Raw genomic sequence first — 16,701 nt, 5'->3', positions numbered from 1 at the left:
TCCTTCCCACCCCAGAATGCCCACCATGGGTCCTGGACCAGCCATAGCCACCAGGTCAGGAATGGCAGTAACAGCTGAAAGACTTCTGACCAGGAATGGACGTAAGGGATGCAGCTGGTAGGGGGGTAGGGTCACCTATGAAAGGACGCTGGTGTGGCTGGGGACTGGCTGCAGCCTGTGCAGAGGCCAAAGATCAGCTGGGGCTTGCGGTGCTGTGCCAGCAGTGTTGTGCCAACTGCAGCAGAGGGGCCTGCCACCCTTTGGGGCCCAGTGACCCATGGGGAGTTGCTAAAACTGCCAACAGGATGCCTACCGGCAGCAGCTCCTCCAATGGGCTCTCTCAGTGCACATGGCTTGGGTTAACTTCCAGGGCCATCTCCCCGCTTCCCCAAAAGAGGCGTGACCACTCTTTCAGGTGAAAAAGTGGTTTGCCTCGCCAGTCCTGCTACGGTTCAGCAAGCACTCCTCTGTGACACGCATCCATGCCTCAGTTTCCTCACCCTACACGGGAGTAACAAGTGCACCCGCCCACTCTCAGGGCCAGCACAGAGACGGTGGGTGAGCCAACACAACAACTCCTGCAGCAGGGTGCACAGCACACCCCCACGTTTCAGCTGCTGTTGTCGCTGCTGTTGAGAAAACCCTGGATGACGGAGGGCTCCCATCCCCTCATGTCACTGTCACTCCTGGCCTGGGGCAGTAGAGACAAGGGTCAGGACTCTGAAGTCAGTGTCTCACCAATCACTTTCTAGTTTCTTCGCTGGGACTTGTGGTGACCAGACAGGGCCCCTGGCCTCGGGGCACAGACATTCTGGAGCTGGGCTGTACACGGACATCAGCCCAGTCACGTGGATGACAACTGGGCTATGAAGAAAGCAGTGGGCTCAGCAGCTTCCCTGCTGGAGAACAAGGGCCAGAGTCACACCAGGGAGGCACAGGGCTGTTCGGAGGCCTGCGTGGGCTAAGCCACAGAAAAGGGTCGGCCAAGACTCAGTGGCTTCTGCCCGTGGGAGGGACCACAAGCCACAGGCAGGATCCGGACATGCAAGTTTCAGGACACTCCCTGTCCTTCTGAAGACCTCTCCAGACCCTTGGAAGTTGCTGTTTCGTTGTCTGTTCTCTTCTGCTTTTTTGCTTTGTTTTATTTTGTTTCTGGCTAAATAGCACTCGACTTTCTCCTTCTGGTCTAGGCTGAAATTTCCACACCTCCTAGGTTCCTGACCTGGAGCTCACACCTCCCTAGGGGTCCTTGGCAGAAGAGGCAGCTGACCGGTCCGCCCTCACTCTGCTCCACACTCCCTCAGCCCTTCGTGGCCCCTGACTGGAACCCTGATCAGGGCTGCCCTCCCCAACTGTGTCCTCCCCTTGCAATCTGTTCAGCCCAGCAGACATTTACTCCACGCCTTAAGATGCAATCTGCTGTACTGAGGGGTGGGAGGTACAAAAGTCTCAAGACTAAGATGGGAAGAGATGATCTAGGTGGTCCTTTTATGTATTCACCGTTCACCAACCCCATGGCATACGAGGCGCTGCTCACTTCTCACACACACTTGTTCTCCAGGAGCTGACAGACCAGACACGCGTGCTCAACACTAACCCAACAACCCAGGAGGCAGGCCCAAGGCCCACAATGACCAGCTCGGGGGCTCTAAGGGGGGCTGCTCCTGTGGTCCTGCAGGGAAAGTGGATGTTCCACAAAAAGCCCATCTGAACCCACCAAGAGTTTCACAACTACCCTCCCCAGAGGCTCCCATGTCATCAATCCCCTAACCAGACTCAAAGGTTCCACCTTCACTCCCCAAGGCTCCTTCTCCTGCCAGGGCCTGGGGAGGGGGCATCAGGGGACGCATCACTGAGTCCCGAGCCCTCTGCTAGAGCACGAGTGGAGGTCTCTTCCTTTTCCTTCCCACCACCCTTGTGAGACAGACTGGACTCCTGCCTTCGCATGGATGAGGGAGATGACCCAGAAAGGTGACGTATGCAAGGTCACTCAGCTCACACGTGGAGAAAGTGGGTGTTCCCAAGCTTCACAATGGCTGCTGGCGCAGGTAATGAAGGCCACTGTCATTGAGAAGGTGGCACACACAACACCCAGGAAAATATCTACTCTTGCACTCTTCAGCAAGTGGTTTATACGCCAGGTGCCATGCTTCATAGGATTGGAGTCTTACAGGAAACTCAAAGGGGCTGAGATACAAGATATCAGGGGGTGACCCACTTTAGGCAGGGTGGGCAGAAAAAGATCTTGAGTATTTAATATTTAAGCAGACATGTCAACGAGGAAAAGGAACTAGTCATGAATACAGTGAGGGGAAGTCTACCCATTGTGGAATATCTTAAATACTCGATAACAAATTGTTTAAAGGGAGAGAACAAAGAAAGAATTTGGAATGCTCAAGAAGCTGAAAAACCAGAGAGGGTGGAACGGGGTGGGGGTATGAGAGCAGGTGGCTAGGCCGGGCTGGGGTGGGGGTGGGGGGGACATCTGGAGCTCTGTTCGGACTCTGAGGACAGTCACTGATGGGTTGTCAGCAGGGCAGTGATGAGTGAGTGGAGGCAGAAGTCCGGGGAGGCCCGGAGGAGGCAGAGGCAGTGCAGGGCTAAGAAGAGGCTGCACTAGAGTCCCTTCAAGGGCCCTCCTAACCAGCCCCAACTCTAAACTGCTTTTCCTCAGTGGAAGCCAGGAGCCGTTTATTCAGTCTATTCTCTCAGGAGCTACTCAAGAGCGAGGTGAGGACAGGGAGCCCCCTCCCACTGAAACTTCCCAGGTCTTCGCTTGGCTTCCCTCATTCAACTGTAAATTACCTCGGTTCAAAACATTTCCCAAGGGATGTCCCTGGAAGTCCAGTGGTTAAGACTCCGTGTTTCCAATGCAGGGGGGCACGGGTTTGATCCCTGGTCTGGGAACTAAGATCCCCCACATGCCGTGTGGTGCGGCCAAAAAAAAAAAAAAAAAAAATTTCCCAAGTCGGCCGACTTTAAACAACAGCATAAACACTGGAGAAAGTCAGAATTAACATGTCAGGTATCCTGACCTTCTTTTTTAATGCTGTGAACACAATAAATCAAGGCACCAAGAATCACGGCTTTCAAAGTGAAACCTGGAGAGAAAACAGACAAATCTGAGAACTGAGAACACCCACATGATGTCAGGCCGAAAGCCTCTGAAACTGCTCATCCCAGTGGTGGCAGGCGGAAGGGCTCCCTAAAGTGCCCAGGCCTTAACCCCGGGAACACGCCAACAGTAGATGCAGAAGGGCCTTTCCAGATGTAATTAAGGTTATAGACTTGAAAGTAGGGACATCATCCTGGATTATCCAGGTGGGCTCAATCTAATCTGAGCCTTTAGTAGAGAATTATTTTCTCTGGTTGAAGGCAGAGAAATGGGGCAGAAGAGCCCACCCTTGCTGGAGGGGGCCACATAGAAAGTGTGAGAGAATGGAGGCAGCCTCTGGGAACAAAGACTGACCTTGGAAAGGTTAAGAGCCAGTTAGGAACGATTTCGCCTCAGTCTTCCAATGCCATGGAACTGAATTTAGCCAACAACCTGAATTAGCTTGAAAGCAAATTCTACCCCAGAGCCTCCAGGAAGAAATGCACCTGCCAATATCTTGATTTCGGCCCTGTAAGAGCCCGAGGAGAAGATTCAGCTGAGCCCACTTAGACCTCTGATCTACAGAACCTGTCAGATAATACACCTGTGTTGTTTTTAAGCAACACAGTTTGTTGTCAGCAACAGAAGAGTAATAGCAGCAATCTGGCAAAAAAAAAAAAAAAGAACCCAGTTTCTCTAGAAGCAGAAGAAGGCTGAATCAAGAAGTACTCAGTTGGTCCTCTTCAATGGCCCCCCCAGCCCTCTGACACTCCCCCACCTGCCCCATTTCCTTTGGCAGCAACTCATTCTTCCCGTCCTTAAATTCCGGGCTCCCTCAAAGAGGACTCTCTGCCCTGGGGGCCTTTCTTACAAGAGCCCTTAAGTAGATCAATCCTCAAGATTTCATCGATTGGTAACTCCAACATTCACTGATTCTGCAATATCGGCACATCTGTCCCCAGACAATTCCACCGCAGGGCCCGGAGCCTAGCTCTCCAGTCCCCACTGCCTGCCCTGGACTGAGAGCTTCCCTGCCTTCCGCCCCACTTCCTTCCTTGCACACTGCTGCACCCCACCCCCTCCATCCAGTTAGTCATCAAGGACCATCTGCGCTCGCTCTCTGCTTTCTCTGGAATCATCTTCTTTCAGTTTCTACCGCTGCCTAATGCAGGCCTTTAGAATCTCTTGCCTGACTAGGTCATTCCACAACCATTTTACGGAGCGATGTGACACACAGTGCTCTAGCAGGGGGAATACAGGCATGAAAAACGACAGGTTCCCAGACCCCAACAGCTCAAAACTCTCATAATGGGCCTCACTGGCCTCTCTCCTCTGTTCTTGATCCATCTTCGGGGACTCAGGGGATCTTCTCAACTCTGGCATCTCACCACCTCAAAGCAGGCCCCATGACAAATAGAGGCTCATCTCCCCAGCACAGCACTCCCACAGCTAACGGGTCAGCCCCCGCTGGCCCTCCTTGCACGATCATCTCCTCAAACCCCAGAACTCAGCCTAGCACGAGGTCCTCCACGCGGTGGGCACTCACGCTCCCCACTCCTCAGCTTGCAGTGATGGCCCTTCACACTCCTACTTATCATTCTGGGACTCAGTTTATTCGCCGCCTACTCCCCAACTGCTCAAGCAAACCGTCAATTCCAGTAGGAGAAAGCCTGCCCTGTAACTGCGCCTTGGCGGCGGCGCGTCCCCCAAGATCAGGGGCTGATCCCCGCCAGCACAGCCCGCCGGTCCGGCAAGCCCGGTAGAAGACAGTAAACCAACAAGCAGCCGGTGCGGAGGAGCGGAAGCTCCGCGCGCGAAGACCAGGGCGCCCGGCAGCCCCTGCATCGATGGTCTCAGCAGCTGAGACTGAAGAGGAGGCACCAACCCCAGCTCTTCACTCCCACTCCCGACCGAAGGTCGCTTTCTGACAGCCTCTTCCTGCCACCCTCCGGCGAAGTCCACGGGGGGGAGGGAGGTCACCCGTAGATTCTCGCCCCCACCGCCCCTTCTGCCCACCCCCTCCGCCCTCGCCCCGAGGCGCTTTCTCCGAGGAGGAATCGCAAAGCGCCCAGACCTGCAGAAGCCGCCACTGGCGGCCCCGGCCTCCTCCGTCCGCAGTGGGACGCAGAGCTGGGGAAAGGTTGCCTCCCAAGCACACAAATGACGAATGAGAAAGCTCAGGACGATGACTCAGAAGCCGGGGCTCGCCGGCTGGCAGAGTTCGGCCCAGGAACGCTAACCCGCGACCGCGGCGGTCGAGAGCGGAGGGGACAGAGGGGAGGGCCACGCCCCGGTACCCCGCGATCCGACGCCCGGAATCCCCCGGTCCGGCCGCGCCTCCCCCTCCGCGAGGAGGGCTGAGAGGAAGGATGAGGAGGGGAAGGCTGAGGGGAAGGCCGGGGGTCGCGCCGCCGCCGCCTCAGCCCCTACTCACATTTGGCTGACCAGCTTCTGCCGGAAGGCGGCGCTCCGCCAGTCGGTCTCCTGCCCCGAAACGTCCATGCCGGTGCCCCGCTCCCACCGCCTGCGCCCCGCTCGGCAGCCGCCGCCTCAACCGCAGCGCCAGGCCCAAACCCGGAAACCGTCGGCTGCGTCTCGGCCGCGCCGGAAGCGGAACGGGGATTGTGGGAACTGGGGCGCGAGCGGGGGCCTGTGGGAAATGGAGTCCGCGGGCGCCCGGGAGCCCCACCCCCACCGCGCTCCCAGCCGCCCGAGGCTGACGGCAGCTGCACCTCGTCGAGTGCCTAGCCTGTGGCCCTACTGTGGGCTGGCCCTGCAAGTCCAGGGGATCCACACCCCTCGGGGAGGCCGCGCGCGGCCGCCCGCTACCTGAGCGGATGCCGTGGAGAGATTATCAGAGATTTATCAGCCACCTGCTGTGCCCCTGCTGTGCCCGCACGATCCGGGCCCTACTTCCCTGAGGCTGCCTTCCAGCGCCGCATCCCAAGAGGGACCAGACGATGCTTCTATCCGTTAGACTTTTGGAATCTCATATCCCACCAATGGCTATATTTTGTAGGGATTGGAGATGTGAGGAACCCAAACCACACTGTTAATTTTTAGACACAGGCTTTCCTGTTTGGCCCAACAGGAGAACACCTTCCAGATGCTCGCTGACAGCGCACAAACTTGCTGAGTGGAGGAGGCAGGGGAGTTGGAGGCAGGCGGGAATGGACAGAGGTTGAAGCCTGAGGATACTTTTAGGAGGATAAAAGTTCTGCCAGACTGAACCTATGCGGCCTTTCTGTGGCCCTGCGGAGGGAAGGCAGGTGACAAAAATCCTAAGCCCAACTTAGGTCCCCAAGTGCTAAATAGACAGTCACCAAGATGGGCCTCACAGAAAGTGAACTGGCACCTACTGACGCCTAATAAGTGCCTGGCCCAGGAGGGGCTGTGTCCACCCCGTGTCCCTGAGCCCCAGGCAGGAGTAGGGGGTGGGGGGGAGGGATTGGGAGAGGAGGGAGTGAGCAGGTTCCCCAAAGGGGCCCGTCTTGCCCTCAGGTTTCAGGTTTTGCATTGATAGGAGAGCTGTTCACAGCTTCAAACTTTTTTGCTCTCATTCTTTCTAAAATAATTTTTTAAAATTCTGTCCTGGGAATTCCCTGGCTATCCAGTGGTTGGGACTACGTGCTTTCACTGCCAGGGCCTGGGTTCGATCCCTGGTCGGGGAACTAAAATCCCACAAGCCACGTGGCCACCAAAAAATATATATATATATATCTGTCCCTAGGGTAATCAACTTGTCCTGGTTTGCCCAGGACTCTCCTGGGTTTAGCTCCGAAAGTCCGTGTCTTGATGACCCCCAGGCTGACCAGAATGGTTCATCACCTTGTCTCTATCCCTCTTGCACATTTAAAAAAACTGAGATCTAATGCACATACCATATAATTCACCCTTTTAAAATGTACAATTCAGTGTTTTTTGCTATATTCACATATTCATAAGGTTGTGCAACCATCACCACTGTCATGAACATTCTTCCACTGTCATGAACTTTTTTAAGTTGACCTATAAATGTTTCTCTGTGAATCACTGGAAAGGTGTAACTGCGGTGTGTCCTATATTGTATTTGGACTTAAGATGCATTTTGTTATTTAAATCCTCAGCCCTGCAGATTCCATTTACCAATTTATGGAAAACTTTGGTCTTATAACTCCATTGGCAAAGCCAGTCCTCACTGTCAAATCCTTAGACCCTTGGGGCTTTTGGAAGAAGAGGATGGACATCACATCCAACTCAAGTGAGCTTGTTATGTTAATGGGGACCCCAGGACATCTCTCCCTATTCTGCATGCTGGTTCTTTTTCTTTCTTTCTTTCTTTTTTTTTTTTTTTTTTTGGTTGCGCGGGGTCTTAGTTGTGGCAGGCAGGCTCCTTTGTTGCGGCTCCAGGGCTCTTCATTTGTAACATGCGAACTCCTAGTTGCAGCATGCATGTGGGACCTAGTTCCCTGACCAGGGATCGAACCCGGGTCCCCTGCATTGGGAGCACGGAGTCTTATCCACTGCGCCACCAGGGAAGTCCCTGCACTCTGGTTCTAGGAAGGTGGAGAGAGCATGGCACATAGATTCACAGACAGACTGACAGACAGAGGCCCTGTTAGGATGTGATTTCTTTTATGTTATGATTCCTACTCATCGTGTATGAAACCTATAGGATTTAAGGTATGTTAAGCTAAGTTTTGTAGTTCAAAATGGAGTCACAGTGGCCAATGTGAATTTCCGTATTAGTTGTTTTGAAACATCACTAAAGAACTAGGAGTGTCTGTGATAAACTGAGAGTGTTACTTTAGATAAGAAAGCTGTTGGGCAACGTATGTCACTGGAACAGAAGGAGCAACTGATAAAGGCGAGATCCCCTCCCCTGGGCATAACCGTTGCTCCTTAAAAAGAGACCACCAAGCTGAGTAACTCAGAGTGTTCCAGATGGAGGCTGCCAGAGAGCTACTTCCCACTCTGCTTATCCAGAGACCCATTGCTGGACTGGAGACCCTGCTTGTGCAGAGACACCTCCTTCCTGACTTCTCCTCAGAGTGGTTTGTGACCCTCTTTTCCCTACTTCAACTAACCTGTGTCGTGTGCTAATTGTGTGCAATAAACTAAGTGATTCATGAATTAAATATTGGCTATGGATATTGCATGTCTCCAATCCAGTGATTCCTTCCTGTCCTTACTGTTGGGCCCTGAGACAAACAGGTCCAGAATGTTGTCAAGAATTTGTCATCGGGATAAACTTAAGTGCTACCCCCTTTGGTGTTTGCTCCAGTCTTCTATTTCTATTCATCCCTTCCTCTGGGGCCCAGAGGTGGTTATACCTTGGTTAGAGTTTGGATGGTGACTAGGGATCACCATCCCTAGGGAAAGAGAGGTAGAGACAGCTACAGACCTCTTGGCCTTGGGGAAAGAGGGAGGCCACAGGAAGGTCGATCCTGAAATGGACCTGCATGGTTTAGACCCTGGGGAGGAAATGATGGAGGAAGCTGAAGCTGGCCAGAGGTGTGACTGTATCCCACACCACTTGGGGTGGGCTCCTGGCTGGGCTAAATCTCTGTTCTGCTGGTTCCTGAGGCTACCTTGCCATAGCTGGACCCTGTCACTGGCCACACATTTGGTGGACACCATCCTGGGCCCTGCAGGAAGCAGGAGCTGGAAGCTTTGCAGGTGGAGGAATATTCCCCCTAGAGAGCCTTGCACACCCTCTCAGAGGCTCTGGCTCTCTCCTTCCAGCCTCACATAGAGACCCCTCTGATACCCCTCCTCATTTGGTGCTCAGTCCCTGGAAGGTGCTGACCTGCCCCTCTTGAAACCGCACACCTCAGATGGGATTTGAACCCAGCCAAAACTCAGATTGGGACTCAAACCCACTGTCTTTTAATTGATACCGCACACCTGGTCTCAGGATTTATCAAAGCTCAGGTTCCTTATGTCTCAGTGCAGAAGGAATTCAGCAAGAGGCAAAGTGATAGGTGAGAAGTGGATTTATTTAGAGAGATACACATTCCATAGGCAGAATGTGGTCCATCTCAAAAGGTGAGGGCAGCCCCAAAATATGCGGTGGTTAGCTTTTATGGGCTGGGTAATTTCAAAGGCTAATGAGTAGGAGGATTATTTCAACTATCTTGAAGAAGGAGCAGAGGTTTCCAGGAAGTTGGCTTTTTATGGTCAGCCTCGGAACAGTCATGGCGCCTGTGGGTGTGTCATTTAGATGCTAATGTATTACAATGAGCGTATAATGAGGCTCAAGGTCCACTGGAAGTGAATCTTCCACCATCTTAGACCTCATCGGTTCTAACCAGTTTTTGTCCTGTTCTCAATGGCTATGTCATTTTTTTTTAAAGGTTGTGCCCTGCCCGCTTCCCTCCTGTTTCACTATCATCCCAGCACCTGCTAGATGTAACCCCTCTTCTGTGTTTGGCCTGGAGCCTGCAATCATTTATGAGTGTGGTGTTGGGGGGCAGTTATTGCTTCTAAAAGCAACACACAGTAGAAACTTTAGAAAGGACCAAAAATTATAAATCCCATCACTGAGGCAGCCAATGTTCATATTTAGGTAAATTTCCCCCCTACCTCACCATTAGTTTAAAAAATAAAACAAGTCATGAGCTGGATGCCATCTGGATCCTGTATTTAAACCTACATCATAGCAGAAGCATTGTCTCAAGTATTAACAACTCTTTATTAACCAGAATTTTAATTATAATTTAGAGTATAGAACTACATCATGGGCAAATCTATATACAGACAACTGTAATGGGTGTAAAATACACACAATTTTAACTGCAAGATCATATGCCAAGGGCTTCCCTGGTGGCACAGTTGTTAAGAATCCACCTGTCAATGCAGGGGACACAGGTTCGAACCCTGGTCCGGGAAGATCCCGCATGCCATGGAGCAACTAAGCCTGTGCACCACAGCTACTGAGCCTGTGCTCTACAGCCCACGAGCCACAACTGCTGAAGCCTGGGCACCTGGAGCCCGAGGAGAAGCCTGCGCACCGCAACAAAGAGTAGCCCCCGCTCACTGCAACTAGAGAAAGCCCACGCGCAGCAACGAAGACCCAAAGCAGCCAAAAATAAACAAATAAAATAAATAAATTAAAAAGAAGAAAAAAGATCATACACCAATCTGAAATAGGAGGGAAGGGGGCAGGGCACAGCCTTTAAAAGAATGACATAGGGGGCTTCCCTGGTGGTGCAGTGGTTGAGAGTCTGCCTGCCAATACAGGGGACGTGGATTCGTGCCCCGGTCCAGCAGGATCCCGCATGCCGTGGAGCAGCTGGGCCCGTAAGCCATGACCGCTGAGCCTGCGCGTCCGGGGGGGTGGGGGGGGTGGGGGGGGTGGGGGGGGAGAATGACATAGTCATTGAGGACAGGACAAAAACTGGTTGGAACCAACGAGGCCCAAGATGGTGGAAGATTTGACTTCCAGTGGACCTTGAGCCGAATTATACTCTCATTGTAATACATTAGCATCTAAATGACATACCCAGAGGCACCTTGACAGTTCTGAGGCGGACCTTCAAAGGCCACAAAGTGGGCTGTTGCCCACTTCCTGGAAATCTCCGCCCCTTCTTCAAGATAGCTGGTATAATCCTCCCACTCCTTAGTCTATGAAGTTACCCAGCCCATAAAAACTAACCACCCAGGGGCTTCCCTGGTGGCACAGTGGTTGAGAATCCACCTGCCAATGCAGGGGACACGGGTTCAAGCCCTGGTCCTGGAAGATCCCACATGTTGCAGAACAACTAAGCCCGTGTGCCACAACTACTGAGTCTGTGCTCTAGAGCCTGTGAGCCACAACTACTGAGCCCACATGCCACAACTGCTGAAGCCTGCGCACCTAGAGCCCGTGCATGCTCCGCGATGAGAAGCCACCACAGTGAGAAGCCTGCGCACTGCAACGAAGAGTAGCCCCCGCTAGAGAAGCCCCACAGCTAGAGAAAGCCCCAACACAGCCAAAAATAAGATAAATAAATTTATTAAAAAATAAAACTAACCACCCCATATTTCAGGGCCTTTCACCTTCTGAGATGGACCACACTCTGCCTGTGGAGTGTGTATCGCTCTAAATAAATCCACTTTTTACCTATCACTTTTTGTCTCTCACTGAATTCTTTCTGTGATAAGACATAAAGAACCCGAGCTTCTAAAAAAAAGGCTTGGGGGCGGGGCGGGGGGTGGCGCCAGACTTCCCTGGTGGCCCAATGGTTAAGGCTCCATTCTTCCACTGCAGGGGCAAGGGTTCGATCCCTGGTCCCTGGTCAGGGAACTAAGATCTCACAAGCTGTGCTGCATGGCCAAAAAAAAAAAAAAAAGAGTCATTGCTACATCACAGCCCCTAGATTACCTGCTGCAGGTCATCCCACAGGACCGATGCAGCCCAGTTTATTTATGGACAGATGTTGCAGGAGAAGGGGGTGTGAGAGGATGGTCATGTCCCAGGAATCGGGCAAGTCCCTGGGACTGGCCGCCAAGTGAGGATGCTTGGCTTCGTGATGGAAAGAATTCAGGAGTGAGCCACAGTAAAGTGAAAGCGAGTTTATTTAGAGAGGTATACATTCCATAGACAGAATGCGTCCCTCTCAGAAAGTGAGAGTGGCTCCGGGCTGTGGGAGTGGTTAGTTTTTAGGGCTGGGTAATTTCAAAGGCTAAGCAGGAGGATTATTTCAATTCTTTGGGGGAAGGGGCGGGGATTTCCAGGAATTAGACCACTGCCCACTTTTTGGCCTTTTATGGTCGGCCTGGGAGCTGTCCTGGCCCTGGTGGCTGTATCAGTTAGCTAATGTATTATATTGAGCATATAATGAGGCTCAAGGTTCACTGGAAGACACACTTTCCACTGTTGTGGACCTAGTTGGTTCTAACCAGTTTATATCCTCGATGGCTGTGTCATTCTTTTAAAGGTTGTGCCCTGCCCCCTTCCCTACTGTCTCACATCCACTTTGGTTCTGCTTTTTCACAATTGAAGATATGCCACAGTGAGTATCCTCCACTATGCTGTCTCACTTCCATCTGGAGTATTTCTCCAATGTAGATACCCAGAAGTGGCATTGTTGGCTTGCAGAGAGCCACTGTACATTTATTTAAATGTTAATAGCTACTACCAATTGTTCTAGGTATCAGTTATCTAATGCGGCTGCATAAGAAATTACACCACAGCCAAGTAGCTTAAAACAACAATAATAAACATTCATTATCTTCCACCCTTTCTGTGGGGAATTCAGGAGAGGTTGAGCCGGGTGCTGGCTCAGTCTCTCTTGAGGTTCCAGGCAGATGTTGGACTCCTTCCAAGGACCACAGTCCTCTGACGGCCTGGCTGGGGTGGAGGATCTGCTCCCAAGGCAGCTTGCTCCTAGCTGGCAAGGTGGTGCTGATTTTGACAGAGGTCTCGGGTCCATGCAGGCCTCTCCTCAGGGCTGCTTGAGTGTCTTCATGACATGGTGGCTCATGGCCCGCAGACAGAGCAAGACACAGGTGCAATGCCTTTTATAGTCACACACGTTTCCTTCTGTCTCATTCTGTCCCTTAGAACCAGTCACTAAGTCCAGCCCGCATTCAAGGGGAGGAAGGAAGATTGGGTTTTACCTTTTGGAGGGAGGAGAGTCAAAGATTTTGCAAGCATCTTTTTTTTTTTTTTTTTTTGAGGTACGCGGGCCTCTCACTGTTGTGGCTTCTCCCGTTGTGGAGCACAGGCTCCGGACACGCAGGCTCAGAGGCCATGGCTCATGGGCCCAGCCGCTCCGCGGCATGTGGGATCTTCCTGGACCGGGGCATGAACCCATGTCCCCTGCATCGGCAGGCGGACTCTCAACCACTGCGCCACCAGGGAAGCCCTGCAGGCATGTTTTTAAACCACTACTAAGCTCCAAATTGGCTGTTCCAACTTACATTTCCATCAGCAATGTATGTACTTTCCCACCCTCACCAAATGCTGCTTCATCTCCCCCTACTTTATATTTCGCCATGTTGATGTTGACAAAGACTCTCCTTGAGCAAACTTTAGTCAGCTCCTTTGAGTGCTCTTGACTAGGCCTCCGCTGTGGCACCTGTCCCGTTCTTGGCCTGCCTAGCCCAGCCTAGGCAAACCATTCTGCCCAATCAGTTCAGGGAGAATCCCCCCACCCCTGAAATCTGATCAAGTTCCTTGTCCCCCACTCTGGATAACCCCATTGGGCCAGTGTAGTAAGAATCCCCCACCCTTGATGTCTCAAGTTAATAATTTTTGGGGGGCTCCCCACCACACGGCATGCGGGATCTTAGTTCCCGGACCACGGATCGAACCTGTGCCTCCTGCAGTGGAAGCACGGAGTCTTAACCACTGGACCGCCAGGGAAGTCCCTCATGTTAGTAAGTTTACATCCAACGACCCCCTCAGCCTGCTCCTTTGCTTTACATCCCCAGCTATCTTTGCTGTATCCAGAGTTGAGCCTGAGCTCTCCCCTACTGACAACCCCTGATTGCAATAGTCTTCCTGAATAGTCTTTCTTACGGTTTTAACAAAAGTCAGAATAATATTTTCTTTAACAGTGTAGGAAAATGTGGTGTAGCATTTGCATTTCCTGAGTATTAATGTGATTGAACTCTACTTCCTTTGTTTACACCCTCTGGGACCTCCTCTTCTGTGAGTTTGCAGTAAAGATCCTTTACCATTTTTCTGGTTGGTTGCCTTTCTAATTATTGATTTTTAAAAGTTCTTTATTAAAAAAAAATCCCTTATACATTTTGAATAATAATCTTTTGTAGGTTATGTTGCAAATACATTCATTGATATATGTTGTCATTTGCATTTTTTTACTTTCAGTGATACTCATGATTCTCTCAGGTATTAAGTTATGTATTTGTCCCTCCTTCTATTTTTATTTTTTTTGGCAGTGCCACACAGCATGTGCGATCTTAGTTGCCCAACCAGGAACTGAGCCTGTGACCCCCGAATTGTAAGTGTCGAATCTTAACCACTGGACCACCAGGGAAGTCCCTGTTTTTGTCCTGTTTTGAGTGTTAACTGTTCATGTTCATTTCCATTTAATTAATGGAATCAATATCGTTTATTGTTTTGTATGAAAAAAACTTTTATTTTTTGGCTGCACCACGCAGCTTGTAGGATCTTAGTTCCCCAACCAGGGACTGAACCCTGGCCCTGGCAGTGAAAGCGCCAAGTCCTAACCACTGGACCGCCAGGGAGTTCCCTGTATGGATTTTTTATATACCATTTGCCACTTGCTGCCAATTTCCTCAATTGTTTTTTGTTTGTTTAGTATGGCTGTGATCAAACTGTTGTGCAGGCAAATGCATTGGTCTTTCCTTTAAGATGTTTCTGTTGTGTTGAGACTTCAAATCTTCCTTTATCTATACCAGCCCTTTTATTTTTAAAAATAAATTTATTTATTTATTTTAAACAACAGTGTTCCACTTTTTTTAAAATTAATTAATTAATTTATTTTTGGCTGTGTTGGGTCTTTGTTGCTGCACCCGGGCTTTCTCTAGTTGCAGTGAGCGGGGTTACTCTTTTTTTTTTTTAATTTTTTTTAAAAAATGAAGTTATTTATTATTTATTTTTGGCTGCATTGGGTCTTCATTTCTGTGCCTGGGCTATCTCAAGTTGCGGTGAGTGGGGGCTACTCTTTGTTGCGGTGCGTGGGCTTCTCACTGGGGTGGCTTCTCTTGTTGCGGAGCACGGGCTCTAGGCGTGCGGGCTTCAGTAGTTGTGGCTCACGGGCTCTAGAGCACAGGCTCAGTTGTTGTGGCGCACGGTCTTAGTTGCTCTGTGGCATGTGGGATCTTCCTGGACCAGGGACTGAACCCGTGTCCCCTGCATTGGCAGGCGGATTCTCAACCACTGTGCCACCAGGGAAGTCCCTATATCAGCCCTTTAACCAGTCTCTCTGCTTCTGATTTCTCTCTACTCCAATTCCCTCAACTTGTATTTACTTAGCACCTACTGAGCACCAGGCCAGCCCTGTTCTCTGTGCAGTGCAGGAATACAGACATGAAGGAGCAGATAAAGCTTGTACCCTCAGGGAATGGAGGATTTGCTAGGAAGCAAACACATCCCTGGCAGGACACCCCACTTCTGAGGCCTCCCCCACCTTGCCACTCCTCTCCTTGTGAACGTTACTGTAGGGGAACCACAGACTTGATCCAGGTGGATTTTGAGATGATGGTCCCTCCAGCTTAGAGAAAACTGGGGCATGTCCTCTCCCCTGAGTCCTGGCCAGTGGCTCCCCTTGCTCCTGACCTCCTCCCCTCACTCATCCTCATGCTCCCCACCTGCCAGCTCCTCTCTCCTACCCTGGAGGTGTCCTCCTTCAGTCTCTCCCCTCACACTGTCGTCCCATCTGTCCTCTAAGAGGTTGGGCCTCTGAAGCCTGTCTTCCTGTCCTCACCTCCTTTCACACCTCAGTCACTGCAGGCTGGCTTCTGCCACCCCGAGGAAAGGCCTCCCCTACCCCTGGCCCCATTGGGCCTTTGAGATGACTCCTCCCCTGTCCCCTTTGGGTGCCCCAGAACACCACTGTGCTCTGCACTCAGCCCACCCTCCTTTTCCCCACACCTGTTCTGACTCGCTGTATCACCTCCAGAAGTGCATGACTCCCCCAGAAAGGCCCTCAGCTGGACATCTGCAGCCTCCTTACTGTCCTGGGGCCATGGTGGGTCTTGTCTTTCCCTAAACCTGCTCCTGCTCCAGGCTCCTTGTGACAAGGATAGCCCCACTGTCCACCGCCATGTCTTGGGCTCACCCCTCTTCACCCATCACTCCCCAGTACGAGGGAACCTGCCTCCCTCCCCAAGTTTCCAGCTAGCACTGTCCTTTGACCTCACTCCCTGTCCACCTGAGGCCACAGCTTCCCTGATGCCCCCTCCAGTCTAGTCTCTGCAACAGGTGCTGGCATCTGCCGCCCAGGCTGAAGGCTGAAGGCTGCCTTCAGGGCCACATCCATCTCTGGAGGTTCGGGTCTGGTCTCTAACTTTCCTTCAGGCTCAGAAACTCCTGGCAGCCTGCCAACCACTCGCTTGGCTGCATCTGTCCTCCATTCCTCTGCTAACACTGTCCCCTTCCTGGAATGCTTTCCCGCTCCCCAAAAGTCCTCATCTGTTACACAGCTGGAGGGTTACCACCTCCGTAAAGCCCTCCTGGAAGCCCTCTCCCATTGGGAACCTCCGCTCCTCGGCTGGCCCTGTCTCCGAGTCCTCTTTGGAGCCACACGCAGCTGTCTACGCTCAGCCAGGACAGTGCTTCTCTTTCACTTACTTTCTCCCTCTTCCACGTTCGCTCACCGTTCTTTTTAACCTCGAGCCATCCCCAGCCACATGCTCCTCCACAGCTCCCCACCCTCCGGAGGCGGCCATCACCCATGAGCCTCGGAGGATGGGGTCCTCTGGGGGTGAGGCGGAGAAAAATGAACGCAAGAGCCGCCGGTTGTAGTGGTGGGACCCGGCTGCGGGCTGGGGAGCGGATTTACTCCACAACCTCGATAAACAGGAAAACACCTGTTCACACTGGCGGTGTTTTATGTCCCTGCCAGCATCCAGCAGGGGGCGGGCGACTCACGGGACCCCGAGGAAGGGACCGAGGGGAGGAAAGAGGAAATGGATTTACAGTGCCCCACCCT

At 51.9% G+C, this 16,701-nt stretch overlaps 1 protein-coding gene across 4 annotated transcripts in view; it reads right to left on the bottom strand.

Annotated features, from left to right (window-relative positions):
• The window catches only part of MED15 (mediator complex subunit 15), a gene marked incomplete at its 5' end in the record, with an annotated part of 61,352 nt that extends 55,756 nt beyond the window's left edge, over positions 1 to 5,596 (bottom strand). For all 4 annotated transcript variants that reach the window (XM_082853276.1, XM_082853277.1, XM_082853278.1 and 1 more), the window contains one exon: positions 5,529 to 5,596. In XM_082853276.1, the coding sequence (XP_082709402.1) occupies positions 5,529 to 5,596 (68 nt within the window). The remainder of the gene's footprint in view (positions 1 to 5,528) is intronic.
• Between the last annotated feature and the right edge of the window lie 11,105 nt (positions 5,597 to 16,701).

This window comes from Leucopleurus acutus, assembly GCF_964270905.1.
Source record: "Leucopleurus acutus genome assembly, chromosome: 13".
In the NCBI taxonomy this organism is placed as follows: domain Eukaryota; kingdom Metazoa; phylum Chordata; class Mammalia; order Artiodactyla; family Delphinidae; genus Leucopleurus; species Leucopleurus acutus.
The sequence above is the reverse complement of the archived record's forward strand: the minus strand, read 5'-3'. Positions and strand labels throughout refer to the sequence as shown.